At 44.4% G+C, this 25,886-nt stretch overlaps 1 protein-coding gene across 3 annotated transcripts in view; it reads left to right on the plus strand.

Moving 5' to 3' along the window:
- The window catches only part of SH3PXD2B (SH3 and PX domains 2B), a 298,381-nt gene that overhangs the window by 184,445 nt on the left and 88,050 nt on the right, over nucleotides 1-25,886 (plus strand). For all 3 annotated transcript variants that reach the window (XM_077472772.1, XM_077472773.1, XM_077472774.1), the window contains exon 5: nucleotides 10,378-10,469. In XM_077472772.1, coding sequence (XP_077328898.1) covers nucleotides 10,378-10,469 — 92 coding nt within the window. The remainder of the gene's footprint in view (nucleotides 1-10,377; nucleotides 10,470-25,886) is intronic.

Raw genomic sequence — 25,886 nt, forward strand, 5'->3', positions numbered from 1 at the left:
CATTAAAATTGCATGCAGCAGCGAAACAATGTCAAGTTGGGAGTAGGGAGGCTTGCATTTTTTTGTTTTTTTTCATGTGTGCCTTTTTTCTTTTTTTCTTATGATTTTATTGCTATCACATAAGGGTACCAATAGTCCCCTACGTGATGGCATTTACATGACGGGCCCTCTTTGTTGGGAGGCAGTGTGTGCAAGGAGAGGAGAAGAGCAGTATGCACAGTGAGTGGGCAGTACAGACAGGTTCCCGCACTTGCTGGAGTTGACTGTCCTTGTCGGCTTTAAATGCAATTGCCGGGCCTTTTTTTCTTTTCCCCTCTACTTTATAGCGCTGAGAAGGAGCTGTCATTTTGCCCCGGCACTAATGTAAACAAAGGGGCGGGCTCACAGGGTGATGTCACAGGGTGACCCTGCCTCCTTGTTTTTTTTTTTTTTTTACTTTAGTGGCAGGGCCTAATGACAGCCCTTTCTCAGTGCTATACAGTAAAGAAAAAAGAGTTTACTTCCTCTTTCATTCCCTGCAAAGGCAAAGCATAATGGACTACTATGCAACGCATAGTAGCCCATTATGTGCCACTTACCTGACACAGGAGCCAGTGAAGTCGCCGCTGTCCCCTGTAGTCCGCCGCATCCATCTTGTTGGTGGGGTCTCGCAGCTCCGCCGCTGTCATTCGGCGAAGCCGCGATGACGTCACTCCCGCGCATGCGCACGGGAGCCGACATGCGCGGCAGCTCCGTCGCGGAGAATGCCGTGCTCAGTGCGCCTGCGCGCCGCTGTCTACGGCGCATGCGCCGTAGACAGCGGTGCCCGTTTTCGGGCAAATATCTCCTAAACCATATAGGTTTAGGAGATATTGCTTGGACCTACAGGTAAGCCTTAATCTAGGCTTACCTGTAGGTCAAAGTGGTTTGTAAGGGTTTACAACCACTTTAAAGCCAATAATGAATGTACAGACTGCCCCCTAACTGTGTATACTGCTCTTCTCCTGTCCTGCCTCCTCCCCCCCCCACTTGTCTGCAGTACATACAGCCCCCCCACCCACTCGTAGCTGCATCAAACCCAATTTAACTCAAACCCAACTGCTTGTCTATTTTCATCCCTTTATCCTCTGTTCTGTGTTCATTTTACGGAACAAAAGTAGGGTTTTAAACTGTTTTTAAAAAAAAAATAGAAAAAAGCATGTGGACTGATGCAGATGTAAAAGGATGATCATCCATATAAATCTGTTTTTCTGGATGAAGCATTGATGTCTGCTTTTCATCTGTCAACAAATGTGTAAAAGGGGCCTTAAACTGGCTGAGGGTCACAAAGTAGGAGCCAGAGTCCCGCAGTTTGACATGCCCTAGTCCAGGGTATATAATGTGTAGTACGGTACATCATACAGAGTACCATGGTTTGGGGTATGCAACACATGTAACAAAGCATAAAGATGGCAGTATTGCCAGCACATAGGTAAGTTTATTTTGTTGATGCTGCCAGACCATTTTCGTGGGCTTACCTTTAGTTCTGGGTACAGTTATGCCGCGTACACACGACAGGACTTTTCGAGGGACTAGGTCCGGCGGTCTTTCCGACTGAGTTTTGGTGGAGTTCCAATGGACTTTCCGAATGAACGGACTTGGCCACACACAATCACACCAAAGTCCGACGGATTCAAACGTGATGACGTACGACTGGACTAGAATAAGGAAGTTCATAGCCAGTAGCCAATAGCTGCCCTAGCGTCAGTTTTTGTCCGTCAGACTAACATACACACAAACGGATTTCTCGGTCTGGCGGAGTTCCGGTGGAAAAATTTAAAACATGTTCTATTTCTAAAGTCCGCCGGATTTTTGGCAAGCAAAGATCCGATGGAGCCCACACAAGATTGAATTGTCCGACGGACTCGTTCCGTCAGACCTTTTGCTGTCAGAAAGTCCGGTCGTGTGTACGCGGCATTACAGTGCTTGCCCTGCCTATATTTTCCTAAAAATAATACAGTTTGTTTAGTATGTTTACAAATCCTATTTAAGTTGAAAGTCAAATTTATGTCTAATATGTAAAACACTCTTAACACATCATACCACTTGCAGTCTTGCTAGTTTAGTATGAAGCCGTTTTTTCCTGTCTTTGCAATGCGTTAGGCCAGAGTTCATGTCTCTTGGATATTAAACTTGTGGAAAAACAATAAAGGAATTAAGCTGTTAAATTAAAACGGTCTTATTTCCTTTTGTGGTTTGTAACACAACCACCTACAAATGATATGCTGTCTAATATTTGAAATTTATTGGATTGCGCAAAAGTTATAGCGTTTACAAAATAGGGGATAGTTTTATGGCATTTTTATTAATATATATATATTTTTTTACTAGTAATGGCGGCAATCAGCGATTTATTTTTATTTTTTTTTGACTGTGACATTATGGCAGACACATCGGACATTTTTGACACATTTTTGGGACCATTGTCATTTATACAGCAATCAGTGCTATTTAAATGCGTTAATTCCTGTGTAAATGACAATGTCAGTGAAGGAGTTAACCACTAGGGGGCAGTGTAGTGTTGTGTATGACGTTATGTGTTTTTTTATTGTAGGGGGCGTGGCCTGGCATGTGACGTCACTGATCGTCCTTCCCTATAAAAGGGAAGAGACTATCGGTGACAGCCACACAGGGAAGCACGGGGAGAGGTTTGTTTACACAGACCTCTCCTCGTTCTTCAGCTCTGTGACCCGATCGCGGGACACCAAGTGGCGATCGGGTCCTCTGGTCCCGTGGCCATGGTCACGGGGCACAGGCCTGGGCACTTAAAGAATCACGTACCGGTACATGATTGTGCCCAGCCGTGCCATTCTGCCGACGTATATCAGCGTGAGGTGGTCCTTAAGTGGTTAAACAGGTACGCAGGTGATGGTTTCTTGTCATGTGACCAAGTCGAAGGCAGAGATGAAGTGAGCTGGACAGCTTTAAGTATGCAGGTCAGGTGAGCAGGATCAGGAACAGCTGGGTAACTATGGAGAGAGATGAGAGCTGGCAATTAGCCGACAGCTGAGCAGCCAGCTCAGAGAAGGAAGGCTGAGCCAGCCCTGACACTTGCTTGTAAATGCCAAAAAGATGTGCCCCCGAGACCACCAGATTGGGGTTCTCTCCATAAAGCTCCTGTACATGAGAGAATTCCATCCAGGAGAGGCTTAAATTGGTGGGGCGAATGTAGTAAGAGCTAGGGGTGCACCGAATGGGTTTTTTGGTGCCGAAACCGATACCGAAAATGAAAAATACACTAGGCCGAAAACCAAAACCGATACCGAAACAGCACCGATACCGAAAATTACTGTTTTTAAAAAATATTTTCATACAGCAGATGGTCAGAGACTGGGGACATATTACAGGAGATGGTCAGAGACTGCAGGCATGGTACAGGAGATGGTCAGAGACTGCAGGCATGGTACAGGAGATGGTCAGAGACTGCAGGCATGGTACAGGAGATGGTCAGAGACTGCAGGCATGGTACAGGAGATGGTCAGAGACTGCAGGCATGGTACAGGAGATGATCAAAGACTGCAGGCATGGTACAGGAGATGGTCAGAGACTGCAGGCATGGTACAGGAGATGGTCAGAGACTGCAGGCATGGTACAGGAGATGGTCAGAGACTGCAGGCATGGTACAGGAGATGGTCAGAGACTGCGGGCATGGTACAGGAGATGGTCAGAGACTGCAGGCATGGTACAGGAGATGGTCAGAGACTGCGGACATGGTACAGGAGAGATCAAAGCAGCCTCACCAGTTCCCCTCAGATGCAGCCTGCCTGATAAAAATACATGCACAGTGTTTTCCATGTATTCCAATGGCTTTAGTTCACACCATGCAGTCAGTTTCCGGTGCAGAAACTGACTGCATGGTGTGAACTAGAGCCATTGGAATACATGGAAAACACTGTGCATGCATTTTGTGCAAAAAAAAAAAAAAGCACAGGGAACTGCATCTGGTGTGAACTGGCCCCCCAAGCAAGCTACCTGGTTCCGTTCCAACAGACTTCTATTGGGAATACTCATATCGTTACCTCTACTAGCAATAACTTAACCCTTCCCCATTCTATCACATGGTGATAAAAACCTAGCTGGGTCAAAATCAAGATTATTATTTTTTTTTATATGGCAAATAAAGGGAGTACAGCCTTTGTCCTGTGACCTGGTTTATATAGCATGGCTACATTCACACAAGTGGCCAGAGGTAGATAGTTTCAGACTTGTACTTTATTTTTATTTTTTTGGGCCAGTTTGATATATGCAGTAAGCAGCATGTTGCATCAAGTACCAATGTGGTCTCTGTAATCAATTTGATTAGTTCTATTACTTTGTCCTAAAAAGGGATGATTAAGGCACCAAATATGTATTAAGGATCCAATGTAACACATGCATCTCCGCTTACCCATGCCCAGATCAGTGCGGTGATCTCCGTGTGTCACGGAGCTGTGCATTGAATTTCCCGAGCGGATGCAGTAACAATGTCCTGCCTCCTGTAATATCGTCACGCTGATTCAATGTCCCGCCATTGGATCAGTGTACCGTCTGTCACAGGAGGTGGGACATTGTTACTGCAGCCACCCGGGAAATTCAATGCACAGCTCGGTGACACACGGAGATGACCGCACTGTCGGGCGGGAGGAAAGGAGGAGGGAGGAAAGGAGGAGGGGGGACGGAGGACGAGCCAGGAAAACACCCGTGCAATGGGCGGCACCAGGGGGGCGGAGACCCTCACAGGCCCCGTCCCCATTTTCGGCCCCATTATCGGCAAGATTTTCCTTTCGGCAATTTGCCGAAAACACAATTTTCGGCCGATATGTTTTTCGGCGGCCGAAATTTTGGTGCATCCCTAGTAAGAGGTACAATATCCATCCAATCTTGTCAGGTGAGGATAAAAAAAGAGAATGAAGCTGGGTGTCTCTTTCAAATTTATAGTTAACCAATCCTGTTAGGTTGTAGGGGCAGGGTCACAACCTAGTGTGTGCTGCTGATGGGGACCCCTGCTCTGTGGGGACACAGATGGGGACACCTACGCCATGGGGACACTGATGGGGACACCTGTGCCGTGGGGACACTGATGGGGACACCTGTGCCGTGGGGACACTGATGGGGACACCTGTGCCGTGGGGACACTGATGGGGACACCTGTGCCGTGGGGACACTGATGGGGACACCTGTGCCGTGGGGACACTGATGGGGACACCTGCTCTATGGGGGAACTTGATGGGGACAACATCTCTATGGGGGAACACTGATGGGGAAACCTAATGTAAGGGGATGCTCTGATGGGCACACCTGATGTAAGGGGCATTCTAAAGGGGACACCTGCTCTATGGGGGCACTCTCATGGGGACACCTGATATATGGGGACATTTCTATGGGGGCACTCTTATGGGGGCACCTGCTCTATGGGAACACCTGCTACATGGGGACACTGATAGGAACACCTACTCTATGGGTACACCTGCTCCGTGGGGACAATGATGGGTACACCTGCTCTGTGGGGACAATGATGGGTACACCTGCTCCGTGGGGACAATGATGGGTACACCTGCTCCGTGGGGACAATGATGGGTACACCTGCTCCGTGGGGACAATGATGGGTACACCTGCTCCGTGGGGACAATGATGGGTACACCTGCTCCGTGGGGACAATGATGGGTACACCTGCTCCGTGGGGACAATGATGGGTACACCTGCTCCGTGGGGACAATGATGGGTACACCTGCTCCGTGGGGACAATGATGGGTACACCTGCTCCATGGGGACACTGATAGGGACACCTACTCTATGGGAACACCTGCTCCATGGGGACAATGATGGGTACACCTGCTCCATGGGGACACTGATAGGAACACCTACTCTATGGGAACACCTGCTCCATGGGGACAATGATGGGTACACCTGCTCCATGGGGACACTGATAGGGACACTCTGATAGGGACACCTGGTCCATGGGGGTACTCTAATGGGGTCATCTGATATAAATCGGTACTCTGACAGGGATACCTGATCTTAAGAGGCACTCTAAAGGGGAAGCTGATCTATAGGGGGGGGGGAGGCACTCTCATGGGAACACATGATGTTAAAGGGCACACTGATAGGGGCACCTGATGTAAAGGGACACGCTGATGGGGATAAATACTGTTGAAATGGTACAGAAATTGTATGCGTCTCATTTTTTGATAGCTGTACGACTACAATCTTTTTGAGTCATGGCACAATTTTTAGATTTGGACCTCAGATGGAAGAATGAAGCATTGTGGAGGGAGGGGCACCAAAATGCACCTTTTGCCTAAGTAGACGAAAATCATTGCACCGGCCCTGAGTATAATTCAAACCAGTACAAGAATGTTAGTTCAGATTCAGACCCATTTGTTGTACTAACCCCAATGCAAGGCAACATGAAATGCCATGCCTGTGGTGCAAGTGCTGTTATTTTGGGTGGCAACCCAATACACCTAGTGACCTAGCCAGTGCTCTGCAACACACATCCTTTTTGGCAAACCACAGTAACTAGACGTGAACCATCTCTGTGTTGTGGTGTACTGCAGTTAGAATACTACAGTTATGTTCCAAACAAAATAAATGGGGAAGTTTTACCGCAAAGCCCATTCAAACACCGCAGGACTGAGTCTGGCTATAAGGTATAAATCTTGTCTAATCTAAGTCCGTTTTATCAGAGTATCTTTTTCTCTGATCTACAAATACAAAATATGAAAACTTTAGTGGATTATGAAGCTGGAAGGAATGCTTGCATATTTCTCAAAAACCCAATTTGTAACTGATGTAATCATATGAAAAAGGTTTAATCATTACCTGGTAAGCTCTGCTGGTGTATTGCTTGCTTAATACAGGACCTGGAAATGCTACATGATAATCATTTCACTCAACATGTGTGATTGTCACAAACTGTCACCAATGCTCTGTAATTATTACTTTGCAACATATGAGTACCTTTCCTTAAAGCTCGGTTCACACTACCGTGATGTGACTTTGATGCGATTTACAGTGAGATTATGTGGTGCAACTTTGATGTTACTTTACATATTCTATGGGGCCAAGTTGCACTGTAAATCTCACTAGAGTAGTGCAGGAAACATTTCCAAAATTGGACAGTTCTGTATCGCATTGATTAGAACAAGCACCATTGAAAACAATGCAATTTCCCTTGTCATGCGATTCTTCATGACTCAAGCCACTTCAGAAGTCACGATAGTGTGAATCGGGCCTTAGAGCTTTTCAAATGTTATTCTTGTGGAGGCTCCAATGATTGTATAGACCACCATAGCCCACAATTGGCTTTAGTACACCCCTGACTCTATAACTAGTAGGGCTGCAACTAATGATTATATTCATAATCGATTAGTTGGCCTATTATTGTTTTGATTAATCGAATAATCGGTTAATAACCATAAAAAAATAATAATTTTGCTGCGATTTGCATTTTTACATATTTTTTTGCCCAATTTGTGGGCAGATTAAAAACACAAATTGCCGCAAAAATGCATTATTACATGCTTTTCTGCAGCTTCTCCATTAAGGTATATTGAGGCAAAAAAACAAAAAAGCACCATTTTGCATTAAAAAAAAGTCCTTATCTTTACTAAAATACGCAGCAGCTGGAAAAAATCATGGATGTGAACGTGTCCCATAGAAAACCATGTAAATGAACTTTAGTGTGTTTCTGCAAAAAGCACCAAAAAACAGAGGTGTGACCCAGGCCTGAGATGTTTAGTAAAATAATGGGGTTAAAAAAACTAAAATTAGTACAAAAAGAGCAAATAGTCGCTACTGTAAGGGGTTCATTTTTTACTATGGGACAGTGAAAGTAATATTTACAGTAGCGATTTTCTCATTTTGTACTATAAAGGGCTAATTTTAGATTTTTTTAACCCCATTATGTTAGTGGTGATGCTGTTGGTAAGCAGCGGAAACTTTAGACCAGGAGCAGGGGTAGCCACTGGAAACAATCCTGGTATCTTGCTGTACTCATTTGGTGGGACCACCCTTTTGCCTTCAAAACGGCATCAATTCTTCTAGGTACACTTGCACACAGTATTTGAAGGAGCTGGCCAAATGGGTTGCTCCAAACCTCCCAGATAATCGACCGCAAATCTTCCATGAATGTAGGCTGCTTCAAATCCTTCTGTCTCTTCATGTTATCTCAGACAGACTTGATGATGTTGAGATCAGGGCTCTATGAGGAGGGGAGCTGTGGCAGAGCTAGCCGGGACCAAGGCTGTTGGAGGGGACTGAATGCCAGCCTCTAGCCTTGCGATTATGGGCCCTGGCATTTGGGTGAACGGTGCTCTTTGTGAGCTGTATGCCTGGGGATCCCTGAGGTGTTGCTTGGGTTCAGGTCCATGCCGCCCCCCAAGACTCTGGATCTGTATATGCCATATTAGCAATAGACTGAATCACACTGTTGGGACACAAACTGTTAGATGGTAATATCATGAACTCCAGCCATCTGTCTGTTGTGTAAATGAGTCTAGTCTGGCTTGTAAGAATAATCCACACATTGTTGTTTGTGCTAATTAACCCTGTGTTGATGTTTATGGTAATATGGTAATGTCTATTGAATACTCAGTCTGTGAGCTAGGAGACGTACCCTGAAATGTCTTATCTCTCAGTCAGCTAGTCTGGGTCAATGATTAGATAATTGGCTCATGCTAATTAGGTTAGGTTTTAGTCATCTTGCTGTGTGTGTGTGTGTGTGTGTGTATATGTATATATATATATATATATATATATATATATATATATATATATATACACGCTCACAGGAGCAAATCATCACTGTCAGGATTTCTTGTTCTTCTTCTTTACATTGAAAATAGTTCTTAATGGCATTGGCTGTAGGATTTGAGTCATTTGTCCTGTTGCAGAATAAATTTGGGGCCAATCACAGGCCTCTCTGTTGGTATTGCATGATGGATAAGTATCTCTGTATTTCTTAGCATTGGACACCATTGACCCTGACCAAATCTCCAACTCCCTTTGCAGAAATGCAGCTCCAAACTTGCAAGGAACCTCCACCATACTTCACTGTTGCCTGCAGACACTCATTATTGTACTGCTCTCTATGCCTTTGGCAAACAAACTGCCTCCTGCTACAGCAAAACAATTCAAATTTTGACTCCTCAATCCAGAGCACCTGCCATTTTTCTGTAACTTAATTCCAATATTTTCATGCATAGTATGTGGAAACAGAGCTAAGCAACTCGGCTATGCACAAAAACATAGGAGCCAGGATGCAGAAAAGGAGCTGTGGAGCCCTAATCTGAACATCATTGAGTCTGTCTGGGATTACACGAAGAGAGAAAAGGATGTGACGCAGCCTACATCCACAGATGATCTGTGGTTAGTTCTCCAAGATGTTTGGAACAACCTACCTGTCGTTCCTTCAAAAATTGTGTGTAATGTTGCGTACACACGGAATTCCGATGGAATTCGGCTCAAGCTGTCTTGCCTACACACGGTCACATCAAATTCCAATCATTAATAACGCAGTGATGTACAACACGTACGACGTGACTAGAAAAAGGAAGTTCAATAGCCAGTAGCCAATAGCTTCTGTCTCGTAGTTGAATCTGAGCATGCGTGATTTTTGGCGTGTCGGAATTGCATATACACGATCGGAATTACCGATAGAAAGTTTTTCTGTCGGGAAAATTGAGAACATGCTATCAATTTTTGGCTGGCGGAAATTCGGACAGCTAAATTCCAATGGAGTATACACAAGGTCGCATTTTCCGATGAAAAGCTCTCAGCTGTCTTTTTCTGGCCGGAAATTCCGATCGTGTGCACGCGGCATAAGTGTACCTAGAATAATTTGTTGTTTTAAAGGCAAAACTTGGTCACTCTTCTATGTCTGAAAGCATTCTTAAAGTGGATGTAAACACAATTTGTGAAATTTGAGCTGGGCACATCTATCTGTTGTGTTTTCCTATGTCTCTCCAAAGCACTGAGTCCCGTGGCTTTCTCCGGCTCAGTAACTCTATTATCAAGCCTTATAACTTCTGAGAAGTTCTCCCACACAGGAGATAAAAGCAGCCTGAAATTTGTCTCATGGGAGGTTGCTATAAATAGATTAACAGACAGCTTGCCATCTCACAGCAGAGCTCTGCACATTACTTCCTCCTTTTACCAATGTAGAATCCTCCAATCAGCTGTGTTGGCTGTGCCCTCAGTGCTGAACAGGAAGAGAAAATCTGTAATGAGCACTTTCTAAAGTGTGTATATATAAAGCTGAAGACAGCAGATATGCATTTGAAGTTCTGTGCTTATATTTTTAATGTTTGATTGCTTCTTTACAGATCTCCCAGCTAGCTGTACTACTGAGAAAGTAACACTGTTATATCTTGTATTCAGGCTCTCATCCGGCTGCCTGCATATATCTCCCAGTGTGATGAAGTCCTGCAGTTTTTTGAGGCTAGGTTGGAAGACTTCAACACACCCAAAGAGTAAGTAGCATCCATTAAAACATGTGAATAGTCATGTACAATAATATGATTATAGTTATAAGAACAACCTAGCATCTGAATGCTAAAGAACCATAAAACCGGAAACAAGATGGTTATTTTTATTTTTTTAATGGACTCTTAGCACCCAGGCAGATGTGTTTTAGTCAATGTTTAACAGCATATATTCACTTCTGTAGTGAACAGTTTACAATGCACTTGTAGCATGGGTCAGCACTGCATCAATTTTTTTCATGCAGAATCCTAATGGTGGCCGATTCCTCCATTCATTGAGGTGTGCTTGAGCTATGGCCAATGTTATATAGCAAATATAAGGTACATTCACTATATAGGGATTACATACTGTAATGCACACATGCCTAATGTGTCTGAAATGGTCTAATGAAAATAAGTCAGCCTGCTCTATGTAGCAAGCTTTTTTGGTACAATTGAATAAGCAATGTGCAACTTGCTGGGGCAAGCTTCACATTGACTGATGAGAGCAGTGTGTAAGGGGTACACAATATAATATCTAAATCTCTGGCTATGTTGTTTCACCTTGGTAATCTTTTATAGAGATTGATTTTATAATTCTCTACACATATATTTTTAACCCTTTCCCCACAAATCTAGTGGAAGACAGAGATGCTCATTGTGATTTAAAACCCTTTTTTCTTTTATATTATTTCAAAAGAACTGTGGCCAGGCTATAAATAAGCTTTAAAACAAGTTCTCACTGACCTCCTGTAGCTATGGGTACTGAGGAATGGCCGCTGGTGAGATCTTTACATTCTTGCCCTTCTAAGCGCTCATGCACACACCGGGGAGATTTACGAAAACTGGTGCATGTTGAGTCTGGTGCAGAGTAACCAATCAGCTTTCAACTTCAGCTTGTTCAATTAAACTTTGACAATACAACCTGGAAGCTAATCAGTAAATCTCCCTTACTGTATGTGAACAGCGGCTCTGGCATGGGTGCCCCACACTGCTGCACCAATTTTAATTTGACAGCGGCAGCGAGGGAGAAGAACCCCCGCCAGCTGTCACAGGTGGAGGGGTGCTGGAACATTTTACACGAATTGCGTGTTACAATCACTTGTGTCTTTGTTCAATCTTGATATTTTTCTGATGATTATTGTTGGATGACTAGGATAGTAAAGCAGTACCGTGCTCTTTAAATACCTGATACTAATCAGAAATTCATTGAAGTTAAAATAGAGAAGATCTGCTCTTTTGCACAGGGAAGTTAGAGAGGTTTGACTTGGAGAATCTGATTAGAGAGGCAGACAGATGGTCTAACCATGCTGAAACTTCCTCTTAGCATCTATTTATAACTTAGTTTTGAACGGTTTCTTTTACCGAGAAGTCTGGGTGTCATTGTATACAGGTTTGCAGCTTTTCCCAACTTCATAAATGTACTCTAGGAAAGGAAAATTAATCTAGATGGAAAGGGACATTGATAATTTGTGAAATGTGATTTGTAAGGAATGATGGGCATGAGAATACAAAAAGAAATACACCACTTAAGGTAACCATGATAATGGAAATATTGACCATAAGATATTTAAAATATACTCTAAATAAATTATTCTACATTACTACCGGGTATAAAAGGCAGGTACCTAGAAGCTAAATCACTTAGTGATTGTAAAGATTTATTTTTTCTTTGAATAAAATTTAAAATGGGGGCACTTGTGCAGATGTGCTCCCAAGTCACCCTGCCTGTGTCTATTCACACAGGCAACTTGTCTTGGCATCCTTACAAACCTTTCACTGAATTTTATTGACAACAGCAGGAGCCAATGGCTCCCACTTCTATCAATCTGCCCAGTAAGGAGGGAGAGAGCCTCTGCTCTCATGCACAGCACTGGATCGAAATGGGGCTCAGGCAAGTATGGGGGTTGAGAAGCGGATCCTGTGAAGTTTTTGTTTACCTTAATATAGAGAATGGATGAAGGTAAAACAACCTTTAGGCTTTAAAACCACTTTAATGTTGGATAGCTTTTAAGATAAACCAGGAGTCACAAAACCTGGGGAGCTTAGTTATGCAACCTCGACTTCAGCTTAAAAATAAATTGGGCACGTACACCTTCCTTTCCATACTTCAACAGTGGCCAGCAAGGTGTGACATCACATCGGACCGACCACTAGTGAGGAGGTGAAGAGAGCACAGCAGAGGTTATGCTTCTAGGATGAAGTCAACATTTGTACAATTAAGCTCCCTACATTTTAGAGTTCTCAGAACACTTTAGAAGCTAATGTACTTTATACTTCTTATTGTGAGCATTAATGTTCATAGCCCTGACAACCAGTGACCAATCGGGGTCTATACACTCCAGCACATTTAACAGGATCACATGGAGTACAGTCATTATTTCAAACTGATGCAGTATGGATAGCCTAGAAGTTTTTTGTTTTATTTTTGATGCATTATTGAGTACAGTCATCATTTCAAACTGAAGCAGTATGAATAGCCTAGAAGTTTTTTGTTTTATTTTTGATGCATTATTTTTGGTGTCTGCTAATGCATTAATGCTCAAATATTCTACTGTGTTGAAGATATTTGGACTTTATATTGCTTTTTCTTTTCCTTCAGAGCTAGTAGCTGAAGAAAGAATCAATCATATCATACATGTGAGTCTAAAGTCAGCCATTTGAAATGTGGCTGGTTCAGCAGAACCCGGACAAATTTTGAACCTTGTATGGGCACCCTGGTTGCTCTCAGTGCTTTGCATTTTTTTGTTCAGCACCATGGACTTGCTCTAGTCACTGCTGAATACCTAGATGCAAGTGCTGTTTGGGCAAGAATTTTTGACTGCCTTCTTAAAGTGGAGTTTCACTCCAAAATTATTTTAGCATTTTTCAGCTCAATTAAAAATGATTAATAACATCTGGAAAAGAAAATATAATTTTTTTACTCGCCTCTTAATTCCTGTTGCTAGGGGGTTCCTCGTAATCTGCCTCCTTACTCACCTTGGCTCCTTACGTCACTTCCCTCGGTACCGGAAGGAAGATAACCTCTCCCCCCGCCCTCTAGGCAATCATCTGGGATACGTCACAGGTTCCAGATGATTGCACGGCTAGTCACGGCTCACGCATGCACAGTGTGTGCCCGGCTGTGAAGGCACAGCTGGGCGCCCACAGTTCCAATGCTGGCGCCGCTGAGCTGAGGGTGAGACGAGCGGGGCTTCAATCCCTGCATCTCTGGACCCTGGACAGGTAAGGGTCCGATTGTTAAAAGTCAGCAGCTGCAGTATTTGTAGCTGTTGACTTTTAATTTTTTTTTTTTTTTTTTTTTTTTTTTTTAAGCGGACGCCGCTTTAAGCGTTATGTCAGTGTAAGGCCAATGTATAAAATAAGTAAAGAAAGGTAGGTAGTATTCAGTTATTAATTATTTTTTAGTTGGTGTTATAACACCAGTGTTTGGCATTGCTAGTTCAACAAAATGAATGTGTATATATAATAATTGTCCTCATCAAATTTAGCAAAGGTGGTTTTTGTTTTTGCTTTTTTGGAGTGTTATGAGGTAGCAAAAAAGAGCAATTTTTAGTGGGATAGTAGAGTTTTTTTTTTTATTTTTTATTTTTTTTATCTTGCTGCATTCTATGCAGTAAGATAAAAAAACTTCTGTGTGTAGCAGCCTCCCCAGCACCCCCTAATTACCTGAGCCCCATCTCTCTCCAGTGATGTCCATGAGTGTCTGTCGGGGACAATCCTCCTGATTGGCTGAGGCAGCAGCGCCATTGGCTCCCGCGGCTGTCAATCAAAATCAGTTAGCCAATGAGGGGAGATGGGGGGGGTTGGGCCGGGGCTCCATGTCTGAATGGACACATGGAGCTGTGGCTCGGGTGCCCCAATAGCAAGCTGCTTGCTGTGGGTATACTAGTCAGGAGAGAAGGATCCAGGAGCAAGGAAGAGGGACCAGAGAAGAGGTGGTTCTGGGCTGCTCTGTGCAAAACCAACTGCACAGAGTAGGTAAGTATAACATATTTGTTATTTTAAAAAACAAAACAAATAAAAACTGAGACTTTACAATCAAGTTTTATACCATATAACTGGTCAAGAGCTTGACATAAGTCCTTTTAAAAGCAGATACTATTTTGACTTTTCTTCTTTATAAAGAGGAATAACTTTTAATGACAAATACTACGTAAGAGATTTATTAGAACTGGAGCGTGCACACTCTGGTGCAGCTCTGCATAGAAACCAATCAGCTTTCAGATTTTATTGTGAAAGCTTAATTGAACAAGCTGAAGTTAGAAGACGATTGTTTACTGTGTACAGCTGCACCAGATTCTGACTGCTCCTGTTTTGGTAAATCTCCCTCATGTCTCTTGAATAGGCATCTAAGATGAAGCTGGTTGCTATTCGTTTAGTACGTATATTTATGCCTAGATTATCTGTCATATGGGGATAGAAAGCAATGGAAGAATTTATTTATTGCAACACTTAAAATTAGCATAGTAAGAAGCAGTCTTGATGTTCCTATTTTTAAAAAACATTCTAAGGAATGCGAAATTACTCGTGACAATTGGAATTCAAGCATTCCTATTGCACAACTTATGTTTTCATTGGCGTCTTGTGACATCTTCTAACAAAAGAACAAAAACATCCATTGCAAATAACGTAAGAGGGCAAAACATAGTTAAAATTAATGTGTGTTGTCAACCTGTGGGTGAAAGCCGACACTTAGTCTGGTGAGAATGGGAAATATAGCATTGCGGAGGCACTGAAGTAGAAGTACTATGCTATTTAACTGGGAAAATATTCATTAAAATAAGAAACTCACACAGTTTATAGTATTGCGGGGGTGTCTCATATATGTAAACAAAATTGTCTACTAGTTGAAGGAATAGTTCTTGGTCTATCTTTTGTGGGCAGTTCCTAAAATAAAACCATCCTAATTTACAAAACACATTTTTGAAATCCAATTCTCTTTAAAGCTCATAATTTCTTCAAGTAATTGTTTTGAGTTGTGATTTTTTTTTAACCGCTTCCTGCCCGCCCTATAGCCGAATGACGGCCTTAGGGCGGGCGGCTTCCCGTGCCTGGCCGTCCCTGGACGGCCTGGTGTTTACTTCCGCAATGCGCGCCGCCGCGGGCGCGCATCGCGGAAGTTCTGTGTTTGCCGTGTCCCCCGGGGACAGGCAAACACAGATCGCTGTAAACGGCCAATCACAGCGGCCGTTTACAGCGTGATCGGCGTGTCCAATGGGAGATGATCTCATATGTAAACCTATGAGATCATCTCTCAGCGCCGCTCTCCCTCCTCACACAGACAGCGTGTGAGAGGGGAGAGAAGAACGGCTGCAGCAGCCGTCAGTGTAAAAAAGAAAAAAAAAAAAAGTAAAAAAAAAGTTTAATAAAAAGTGCCACCCCCCCCCCCCCAGTGCCATGCCCCCCCCCCAGTGCCATCCTGCCCCAGTGCCATCCTGCCCCAGTGCCATCCTGCCCCAGTGCCATCCGCCCCAGTGCCATCCGCCCCAGTGCCATCCGCCCCAGTGCCATCCTGCCCCAGTGCCATCCGCCCCAGTGCCATCCACCCCAGTGCCATCCACCCCAGTGCAATCCACCCCACCCCAGTGCCACCTGCCCGCAGTGCTATCTGTCCCCAGTGCCACCTGTTGTCAGTGCCATTTGTCCCCAGTGCCATCTGTCATCAGTGCCACGTGTTATTAGTGCCACATAGTGCCATCTGTCATCAGTGCCACGTATTAGTGCCATCTGTCATCAGTGCCACGTATCAGTGCCATTTGTCATCAGTGCCACCTGTCAGTGTCACGTGCCATCTGTTGTCAGTGTCACGTGTCATCAATGCCACTTATCAGTGCCATCTGTCATCAGTGTCACGTGTCATTGGTGCCACGTATTAGTGCCATCTGTCACCGGTGGCACGTATTAGTGCCACGTATTAGTGCCACATGTCATCAGTGCCACGTATTAGTGCCACGTGTCATCAGTGCCACGTATTAGTGCCACGTGTCATCAGTGCCACGTATTAGTGCCACGTGTCTTCAGTGCCACATATTAGTGTCATCTGTCATCAGTGCCACGTGTCATCAGTGCCACGTATAAGTGTCATCATTGCCACGTATCAGTGCCATCTGTCATCAGTGTCACGTGTCATTGTCCTGGTATTTCAAAAGTGTAATAAGTAGTCAACAAGTTAGATGTGTAATTTATGCTCCTAGAACACGTGATGGCGCTCCCTGCATGTTGGGCCTCTCTATGTGGCCAGGCTGCGAAAAAGTCCCACACATGTGGTATTGTAATACTCAGGAGGAGTAGCAGAATTTTTTGGGGGGTGTCATTTGTGGTATACACATGCCACGTGAGAGAAATAACCTATTACAATGACAATTTTGTGGAGAAAAATAAAGAAAATGAAAAATCTTCATTTTGCAAAGAATTGTGGGAAAAAAATGACAACATCAAAAAGCTCACCATGCCTCTTACTAAATACCTTGGAATGTCTACTTTCCAAAAAGGGGTCATTTGGGGGGTATTTGTACTTTCCTGACTTGTTTGGGTCACAAGAAGCGAGATAGGCCACCAGTACATCAGATGTGATCAATTTTGTGCGATTCGCACCACAGCTTGTAGACTCTCTAACTTTCACAAAGACCAAATAATATCCACTAATTTGGGTTATTTTTACCAAAGATATGTAGCAGTATAAATTGTGGCCAAAATTTATGAAGAAAAATTAATAATTTGCATAATTCTGTCACAGAAACAAAGAAATATGCGTTTTTTTTCAAAATTTTCGGTCTTTTTTCATTTATAGCGCAAAAAATAAAAACCCCAGAGGTGATCAAATACCACCAAAAGAAAGCTCTATTTGTGGGAAAAAAAGGACACAAAATTCATTTGGGTACAGTGTTGCATGACTGAGGTCGCGTACACACGGGCGGACTGTTCGTCCAACTTTGTCCGCTGAACAGTGTTTGGGCGGACAGTCCGCTCGTGTGTGGGCTTTCAGCGGACAGTTTCAGCGGACAGTTGGACGGACAAGGTTTTTCGGAAATTCCGTAAAACTGTCCGCTGAAACCTTGTTTCAGCGAACAGTCCGCTCGTGTGTAGGCTTGTTCGTCAAACAAAGTTGCGCGCATGCTCAGAAAGGATTTTCACGCCGAAAGCTATAATGCAGTGTATAGGACGTCGTATTTTTCGTCCCGTCGTACGTGCCCTTCACGTCATCGCACACGGTTTCAGCAAACTGTTCGTCCGTCGTGTGTGGCCATGTCCGTCCATGCTAAGTTTGAGCGGACTGTTTGCCGAAACTGTTGGACGGACAAAGTTGGGCGAACAGTCCGCGCGTGTGTACGTGGCCTCAGTAATTGTCATTCAAAGTGTGAGAGCACCAAAAGCTGAAAATTGGTCTGGGCAGGAAGGGTGTTTAAGTGCCCAGTAAGCAAGTGGTTAATATACTAAACTTGTACTGCTTTTTGGTTATTGTAAATCATGCACAGTTTTTAATGTCTTTCCTGCAATGGCTGTTCAGCCATTGAATGTGATAAAAGAATGCATTCCTGCTTAAAGCCCATAACAACTTGATAAAAATAATGTTCTTTAGCTAGGAAGATTCCAGTGATTCCACAATAATAAATGTTACCAAAATTAGTGTGCATTGTTTGTTTCTTCTTGCTGGAGGCTGCATTTTTTCAGAAACCCAGAGCCCCTGAGCAGCAGTTAAATTTTAGGCTGTCAGCTTATCGAACTCTACAAATTTGGCACAATGTCTAAAAATAGAAGCAATTGAGCATGTGCAGAGCTCTGGGTAAGACAGTTTTTAAACAGTATAGGCAATTTCATTTTTTACATAGCTATACCTGCAAAAGTGATGTAAACGCAGCTGACTCTAATTTGTTCTGCATTTTATTTTTAAGGTAGCATGCATTTACCTCTGCTTAGCTGGTTTTAAAGTGATTATAAAGTCTTGTTTATTTTTTAAAGTTAAAATCAACAACAATGTTATACTTCCCTGCCCCGTGCAGTGTATTTGCACAGAGCAGCCAGGATCCTCTTCTTCTCGGGTCACTCTTCGGCTCTCCTGGCCCCTCCCTCCTGTTGAGTGCCCCCACAGCAAGCAACTTGCTATGGGGGCTCCCAAACTGCAGCTCTGCGTGTTCATTTAGACAGCCCAGCCCTGTCCCCTTTCTCTCCTCATTGGCTGACTGGCTTTGATTGACAGCAGCGGGAGCCAATGGTGCCATGCTGCTGTCTCAGCCAATAAGGAGGGGAGTCCCGGGCAGCAGAGACAATCTTACAACATCGCTAGATCTAGATGGGGCTAAGGTAAGTATTAGGGGGGCTACCGCACACAGAAGACTTTTATTCTTAATGCATTAAGATAAAAATCCTTCTACCTTTACAATCACGTTAATTATATATGTCTGTTAGAAAACCCGTGAGGCTTTAGTACTGCTTTTAATGATGTGTTAAATACAGAGATGCATTAATTTGTTTTTGTTTTTATATCTGCCTGGAGTTTAGCTTTAAAGTATTATTAAAGGTTTTTTCTTTTCGTTTTTTTTTTTTAAACAAACTGTAATGTTGGGGTGATTAAGCTCAATTGGTAGATGCGCGTTTTAGTCCACATCAGTCAGGCGTGTAGGGTTAAGGGCCTGGTAGCCCACGTTTATTAGAAGAAAACAAAACAATAGTCCAGTAATCCCACGCAGGGGTTTAAATTCATTCAGCACACAAATGAACATACCAAGCCACCTGGCTCTCAATTGTCAACAGTTCCTCTGCTTGCTCCCAACAGATTTGTCAACTATTTCCAGCCCCCTGGACTCACCGACTTCCTTAGTCTTCCTGACTCTCAAGGTTGTCAGCCTTTCCCAGTCCCTTACACGGACTACAGTCTCCCACAGGGCAAACCACTCTTCAGCCAGCATCAAGCTGCTCACACTCCACCACACCAACAGCCCTTCGTTTATATGGCTTATATGCAGCTGGGCACACACCATGCTCGTTAACATCAAGACCCAGACACAGGGCTGGAGATATGCAAACTCTGTGTCTGCGTCTCGTTTTCCTCCAATTTCATAGGGACAGAGCCTCGCTCTGTCACATATCCCCCCCCTTTGTTTCGATCCGGAGGGAGGAACACCAGCACCCATCATGATGGTTGGGACACCTCTGTGCTGGCTGTCAGCCACGTAGGCCCAACCTTTTTTCCGGGTGCGCTTCCAGGAACATTCCCCCCTGGATCTTAACAGGTTCCTATATTTTCCTATACTCAGCCTTCCTCTTCTTTTGGGGTCCCTGGGCTTATTCACTTTTCTTGGGGGAACTCTGCCTTCCTTGAGCCCTCCTTTCACCTTACAAATACCCATTTTACCCTTCACCATCGGTATTTCAGGTTTAAAACTGTTTCTCTTGGTACCCACTGCAACCAAATCATTGTTTACAGAACGATCACAGCTTTCCAATTCAGTGTTTGTTAGAAGAAGACCTGAGGAGGGACTACATCCGACGGGACCATAGCACAGCTCCATCTCACCCGTTGTCCAACACTCCATGGGTACCTGTTCTAACAAACTACCCTGACCCAAGCATAAACCATTTTTTTCAGGTATACACATTACATTGTTATGGCAACCAACATTAACACTTTCTTCCACAGTGTCTCCAGGCACCTTAACTTGTACCTCTGGGCCAGTGACAGAAAGCATCTCTGCTACTGCCGAGTCCATTCTGGGCCGTTCCTTCTCATGAGGCCTAGCGGGTAAGGCAGTATCTGCGCCCTCTACTGACAACTGCTCCGCCGCACCTCGGACCACACCAGCAGAGATGTTTCTAGTCACCGCATCAGACGGAGAGACCTCTGATATCTCAAGCAGTTCTCTCGCGTGCCTTCCATACCAATCAATAACTAGAAGTACGCTCACAGAGAATCTGGAGATCCTGTGCCAAATGGGTAACCATTGGTCCCACCAATTCCACTGTTGGTCAAGGTTTCCCAGCACTGCCTGTACCACTTGGCTCCACCCATTGGTGCTACGCAGCACCACCTGGTCCAACTGCGGTGGAGATACCCAAGTATACAGCAAGTTCATTTTTACCAACTCTAGCATTTCCAGTAAGGTTTCTGTCATCTCTAAACATCCCATGTCTAAACAACAGAACTTTCTAGGGTCTTTTACCCTGTCCAAGACATGGAGGGGCTCAGCGACTGCAGGTTGAGAGGGTGAGACATTTGAAGAGACCTCATCCTCCTTGGAGGTACCCATCATCACAGCTTGTTGCTCCCCTGGAGAGCTGTCAGACACATGTCTCACACTTATCCCTTCTGCACCAGTGTTGGTGAGCCTCTGCAGGTCATTACAAGTCACACTATCACTTTGATACTCAATATCATTTAGCTGTGGAGCTGTGGACAACACATCTGCGATGCCAGTGCCCTGAACTGTTTCTTCAGAGGGGAGGGCATCAACCTTTGCAGGGACCAGGACGCCCTCAACCACCGGCGGCTCTGCGATCCCCCTGTCTGGCATAGCAGTTGTGTCCACACCCTTGTTACTTAAGCTAGCCCTATCCAGCATGGCTAGCAATTGTTTGGCCCAGCTGTCCCAGTCCATTGTGGTTCCACCATGGGCGTTCCACAGTGTTGCATCACCTGCTGTAGAAAGCCGCACAGAAACATGGGATTCATTAGCTTTAACTGCACATTCCTCACTTCTATATACATCATTTTGTAACACCATACTTTTATCAATGTTGCATTGGGGTGATGCTTCATCACCTAAAGCTTGGTGCAGCACACCATTTTGAACACCTTTTTCTGGTGGCATTACAGACACATTCAGCTTTGTACACTCAACTTTTGCAGGCTGAATTAACCCCTTGCCCACTGGGCTACATGTAGGGTTGTGGGGCTGCGCCCACACGCTCTCACTGTGTGAATTAGTCCCCCCTTGTTCCACCAGCATAGCACCAGAGCCATCCTGGGCAGCCTCTGACTCCAACACATGGAAACCCCATGAGACTTCCATGGACAATCCTGTGCCTCTGCCTGTCATGGGAGATCTCCTACTCTCATCACTGGTAGTGAACACATTACCAACCTCACTCTCAGATATGACATTACAAGAAATACATGCTTCAATGTCATTACACTCATCACGTTTAGCAATAGTATCACTTTTGTTAGTACGATCATTAGCATTCTCATTACATGTAGACACAACTGCTGTTTTTGTGGTTTGTTTATGAGCCACCATAACCTCTGAGCGACTCTTCACAGCACCTGCTCTCTGTAAAGGGGCACTTTTGCCTATTTGGGCAGCTCCATAGCTGACCTGGGAAACTCTCTGCTCTAACACTGCAAGCTCCTTGGAAGTTTCCCTGGGCAACCCTGCAGCAGCTGTCACTAGGGAACATGGTACCAGCACTGTTTTGGTCACCCCTAGCTCAATTTTCCCAGCCATCTGCTGGATCATAGCAGGCATATGCAGAGTCCCCATGTCCTTTTCAGTCTTTAGCCCTGCGTCTAGTTGGGCTTTACGCTGCGCCTCCCCACTGCTCTGGGTAGCACAATGCAGAAAGTCTATGTCCATTTGTACTGCGGATCTCCCCACTGGACATACTCCCACTTCACTGGATTCAGCATCATAAACTGAAACAGTCTTACCAGTTCCTGCAGCTGATGTCATAGCCTTCACTTGAGTGCGTTGTCTCACTGGTGTGGTGTCTCCACAGGCTGACTCCCCCATGTGGCCAGGGAGCAAAACTGCAGCCTTTCTGGACCCACTGACGCCCCCTGTAGGTAACACAAGATCCTTGTTGCTAGGGGTAACTGCAGACTTGCGCTCCAAAGCTGGTTGGCTATACCTCATGCAGGATTCAGGCTGATATACTCTCCTTTCTGGACTGACCCCTTTGCCTAAGCGGCCATGACAGAAAACCTTACGTTTCTCTGGATTTCCAATTCCTAGGACTTCCGGCGACACTTCTCCCGTCCTGGAGCATTGCTGGCGGCCCGTGATACGATGGAACTCTCCTCTAAGAAGGATTTCCTCTTTAAACTTGCGATAGTCATCCTGGCCCCCATCCATCAAATGGTAAACCGACCGGAACTCTATCCGCAATAAGGTTTGCAGCAGTTTTGGCCACCGGTCCCTAGGCCATTTTCTCTTTACAGCAACTTTTTCAAATCTTACAAGGAAGTCTCCCACCTCCTCTGTAGGCAGCATGGGTTGCATATAGTCAGAGGCCAAGATCTCAGCCCCTTGCAGTGCACCCGACTCTTTGCGATTCCGCTTGAACCATTCATTCGCTGTCTCACATGTCACTGGCCCCTTTTTACTGGTCCTACAAGGTGGAGACATCTTCTCAGACCATGCTGAGCTCACTTCTTGGCATCTCCTCCATGACTGGCTCTCACTCGTTGCCATTGGATACCACTTCTGAGGACACAGCTGATCACAATCATTAGTAGATGAGCTCCAGAATTCATCAACCTCCCATCCAGCTTGGTTATTCCACAAACATTCCTGTGACAAGGGGCAATGGGCAACAGCATGTCCCCACTTACTACAACGGATGCAGCGCAGAGGCCTCCTTGCGTCATGCTGTGGCACCTTTGGGCTCAGGCTGCCAGGAACAACATCCTCTTTAACTTGATTAAACATGAACTTCTTGCTTTTTGACTGCCTCATCCTTGCAATTCACATGCACACAGCAGCTTGTAACAGTTCTCAGCAGAGAAAGGAAAAAAAAAAAAATCTGATGTTTAATTCTTCCTTCACAGGTACACAACCTGCATGCAACACAGTCCATCAAATAAACGTATACGCAATGCTGTTCACCTGGCTGCCACACACAGCTAGCAGTAGTTCCTGATGCGACTCACCATGGAGCAAGGACCCGGATTCCACCGTCTACATGCCCGCATTCTCCACCACTTGTAATGTTGGGGTGATTAAGCTCAATTGGTAGATGCGCGTTTTAGTCCACATCAGTCAGGCGTGTAGGGTTAAGGGCCTGGTAGCCCACGTTTATTAGAAGAAAACAAAACAATAGTCCAGTAATCCCACGCAGGGGTTTAAATTCATTCAGCACACAAATGAACATACCAAGCCACCTGGCTCTCAATTGTCAACAGTTCCTCTGCTTGCTCCCAACAGATTTGTCAACTCTTTCCAGCCCCCTGGACTCACCGACTTCCTTAGTCTTCCTGACTCTCAAGGTTGTCAGCCTTTCCCAGTCCCTTACACGGACTACAGTCTCCCACAGGGCAAAGCACTCTTCAGCCAGCATCAAGCTGCTCACACTCCACCACACCAACAGCCCTTCGTTTATATGGCTTATATGCAGCTGGGCACACACCATGCTCGTTAACATCAAGACCCAGACACAGGGCTGGAGATATGCAAACTCTGTGTCTGCGTCTCGTTTTCCTCCAATTTCATAGGGACAGAGCCTCGCTCTGTCACAAAACATGTTATACGCACCTTCTCTGGCTCGGTGCAATGACTTTACACAGAGCAGCCCCGATCCTCATCTCATGTTCCCCACCAGCGCTCCTGGCCCCTCCACTTGTCTGAGTGCCCCAAAAGCAAGCAGCTTGTACTCATTCATGCTCGCTCCTAAACCCCCACTCTTTGCATCCATATGACACACAGAACGGGGCTTGGTCCGGCCTCCTGCTCCCTTCTCATTGGCTGTGATGGCTCCCGCTGCTGTCTCTCAGCCAATTAGGAGGCAGAGACCTGTGAACGCTGCTTACTGAAGATTTCCTACCTTCATTCATAGAAGGCATGAAGATAAAAAACCTTCAGCCTTTATACGACTAGTAACACTCTGTGTTAGGGTGTCTCAACACCACGCTGGAGGAGCAACTGTGACACCTTTGCACAGCAAAATTGTCAGTCTGGGGAGAGGATAGTGTTAAGCCTCATACACACAATCGGATTTTACACAGACAAAACCTTGGCCTTTTCTCTGAAGGTGTGTGCCTGGATTTTGTCTTGCATACAAACGGCAAGGAATTGTCAGCCAACAAACACAAACGTAGTGAAGTACTACCCTGTTTCCCCGAAAATAAGACCTAGCGTGATTGTCGGTGATGGCTGCAATATAAGCCCTACCCCACAATTAAGCCCTAGTTAAAGTCCTTGTAGGTCTTATTTTCAGGGTAGGGCTTACTTTTGGGGAAACAGGGTACATGTTTTTTCAGCTCTTTTGCGCCACCCTTTCGTGTTAGTAGAAGTTTGGTGAGTGTTGATTTGTGCTTTTCAGTTTGTTTCTTTATGGCCGTTCGTCAACCAGAGTTATTGCTTTGACCCAAGTCCAGTCCAGGAACAGGAGGAGGAGTTCTTGGACCAAAAATTGGTTGCTTTATTAATCGTGACCAATTATATCATGTCATATGCCTTTGCTGCGGAAGCTCCAGGAGAATAATCCAGATGTTTTTCGTAATTATCTCCAGATGACAGACTCCTGCTTTCACTGACTCTTGGCATTGTTGACCCCCTATATTAAGAAGCAGGACACATGCATAGGGCTTTTATTTTATTTTTTGGTTGAATAATAATGATTTGATTTGTTATATTTTTGAATGTATATAACGCACTTTTTGGTTACATTCTATTGGCAGATAGCTTGTCTAATTTTATTTGTTTTCCTTCTTTAATGCACAATAAAAAAATTTGGGGAGAATAATACTTGGTTACTTGGTATATATTTTACTTCCAATGACAGTTTGGGAGTAGGCAGTTTCATAAAAAAAAAATACAATGTCAAACTGACAAGGGACACCAACATAGTTGTATCTTTGATCTTAAAAACTATGGGATAGTGGTGTTGTGGTAACGTGCCCAAAAAAAAAAAGCATAATATTATTCTTGATATCACTAGAAAAAAAAAGCCTTTGAAAATTTGTTTGTCATAACTCCATCAGTATAACCAGCTGCATCTTCATTATTATCCCATTAAAGAAGAAGTCAATGTGCGCTGCATTTCGAGATTTCATAATTTGCCACATCACGAATGGTAATTCTGCATTACGAACACTAATATACAAGACCGGCCGCTCCTGGCTCGTCCTTGCTTCCAAGCATACATGTTTGTACTTTGGACTTTTGTCTGACAGACTTGTGTACACACGCTTGGAAAATCTGACAACAGACATTTGTCCGCAGATAATTTTAAAGCCTGTCATCCAACATTTGTCCACAGAAAATCCGACAACAATTGTCTGATGGAGCATATACACGGTCAGCTTTTCCGCCAACAGCCTGTCATCACACGTTTCCCGTCAGAAAATCCGATTTTGTGTACGAGGCTTTAGATGCACTAGTGGATTTAGATGGACTTAACAGCATTTCTGTTTAAATTTGTTATGTAACTCTTTTTAAAGTGAAACTAAATCAGTTTAAAATTAAAATTTACTTACTAGATTAAAATATG

The sequence above is a fragment of the Lithobates pipiens genome, unplaced genomic scaffold (assembly GCF_037356315.1).
Source record: "Lithobates pipiens isolate NorthernLeopardFrog02 unplaced genomic scaffold, aLitPip1_a1.2 Scaffold_8, whole genome shotgun sequence".
Lineage (NCBI taxonomy): Eukaryota > Metazoa > Chordata > Amphibia > Anura > Ranidae > Lithobates > Lithobates pipiens.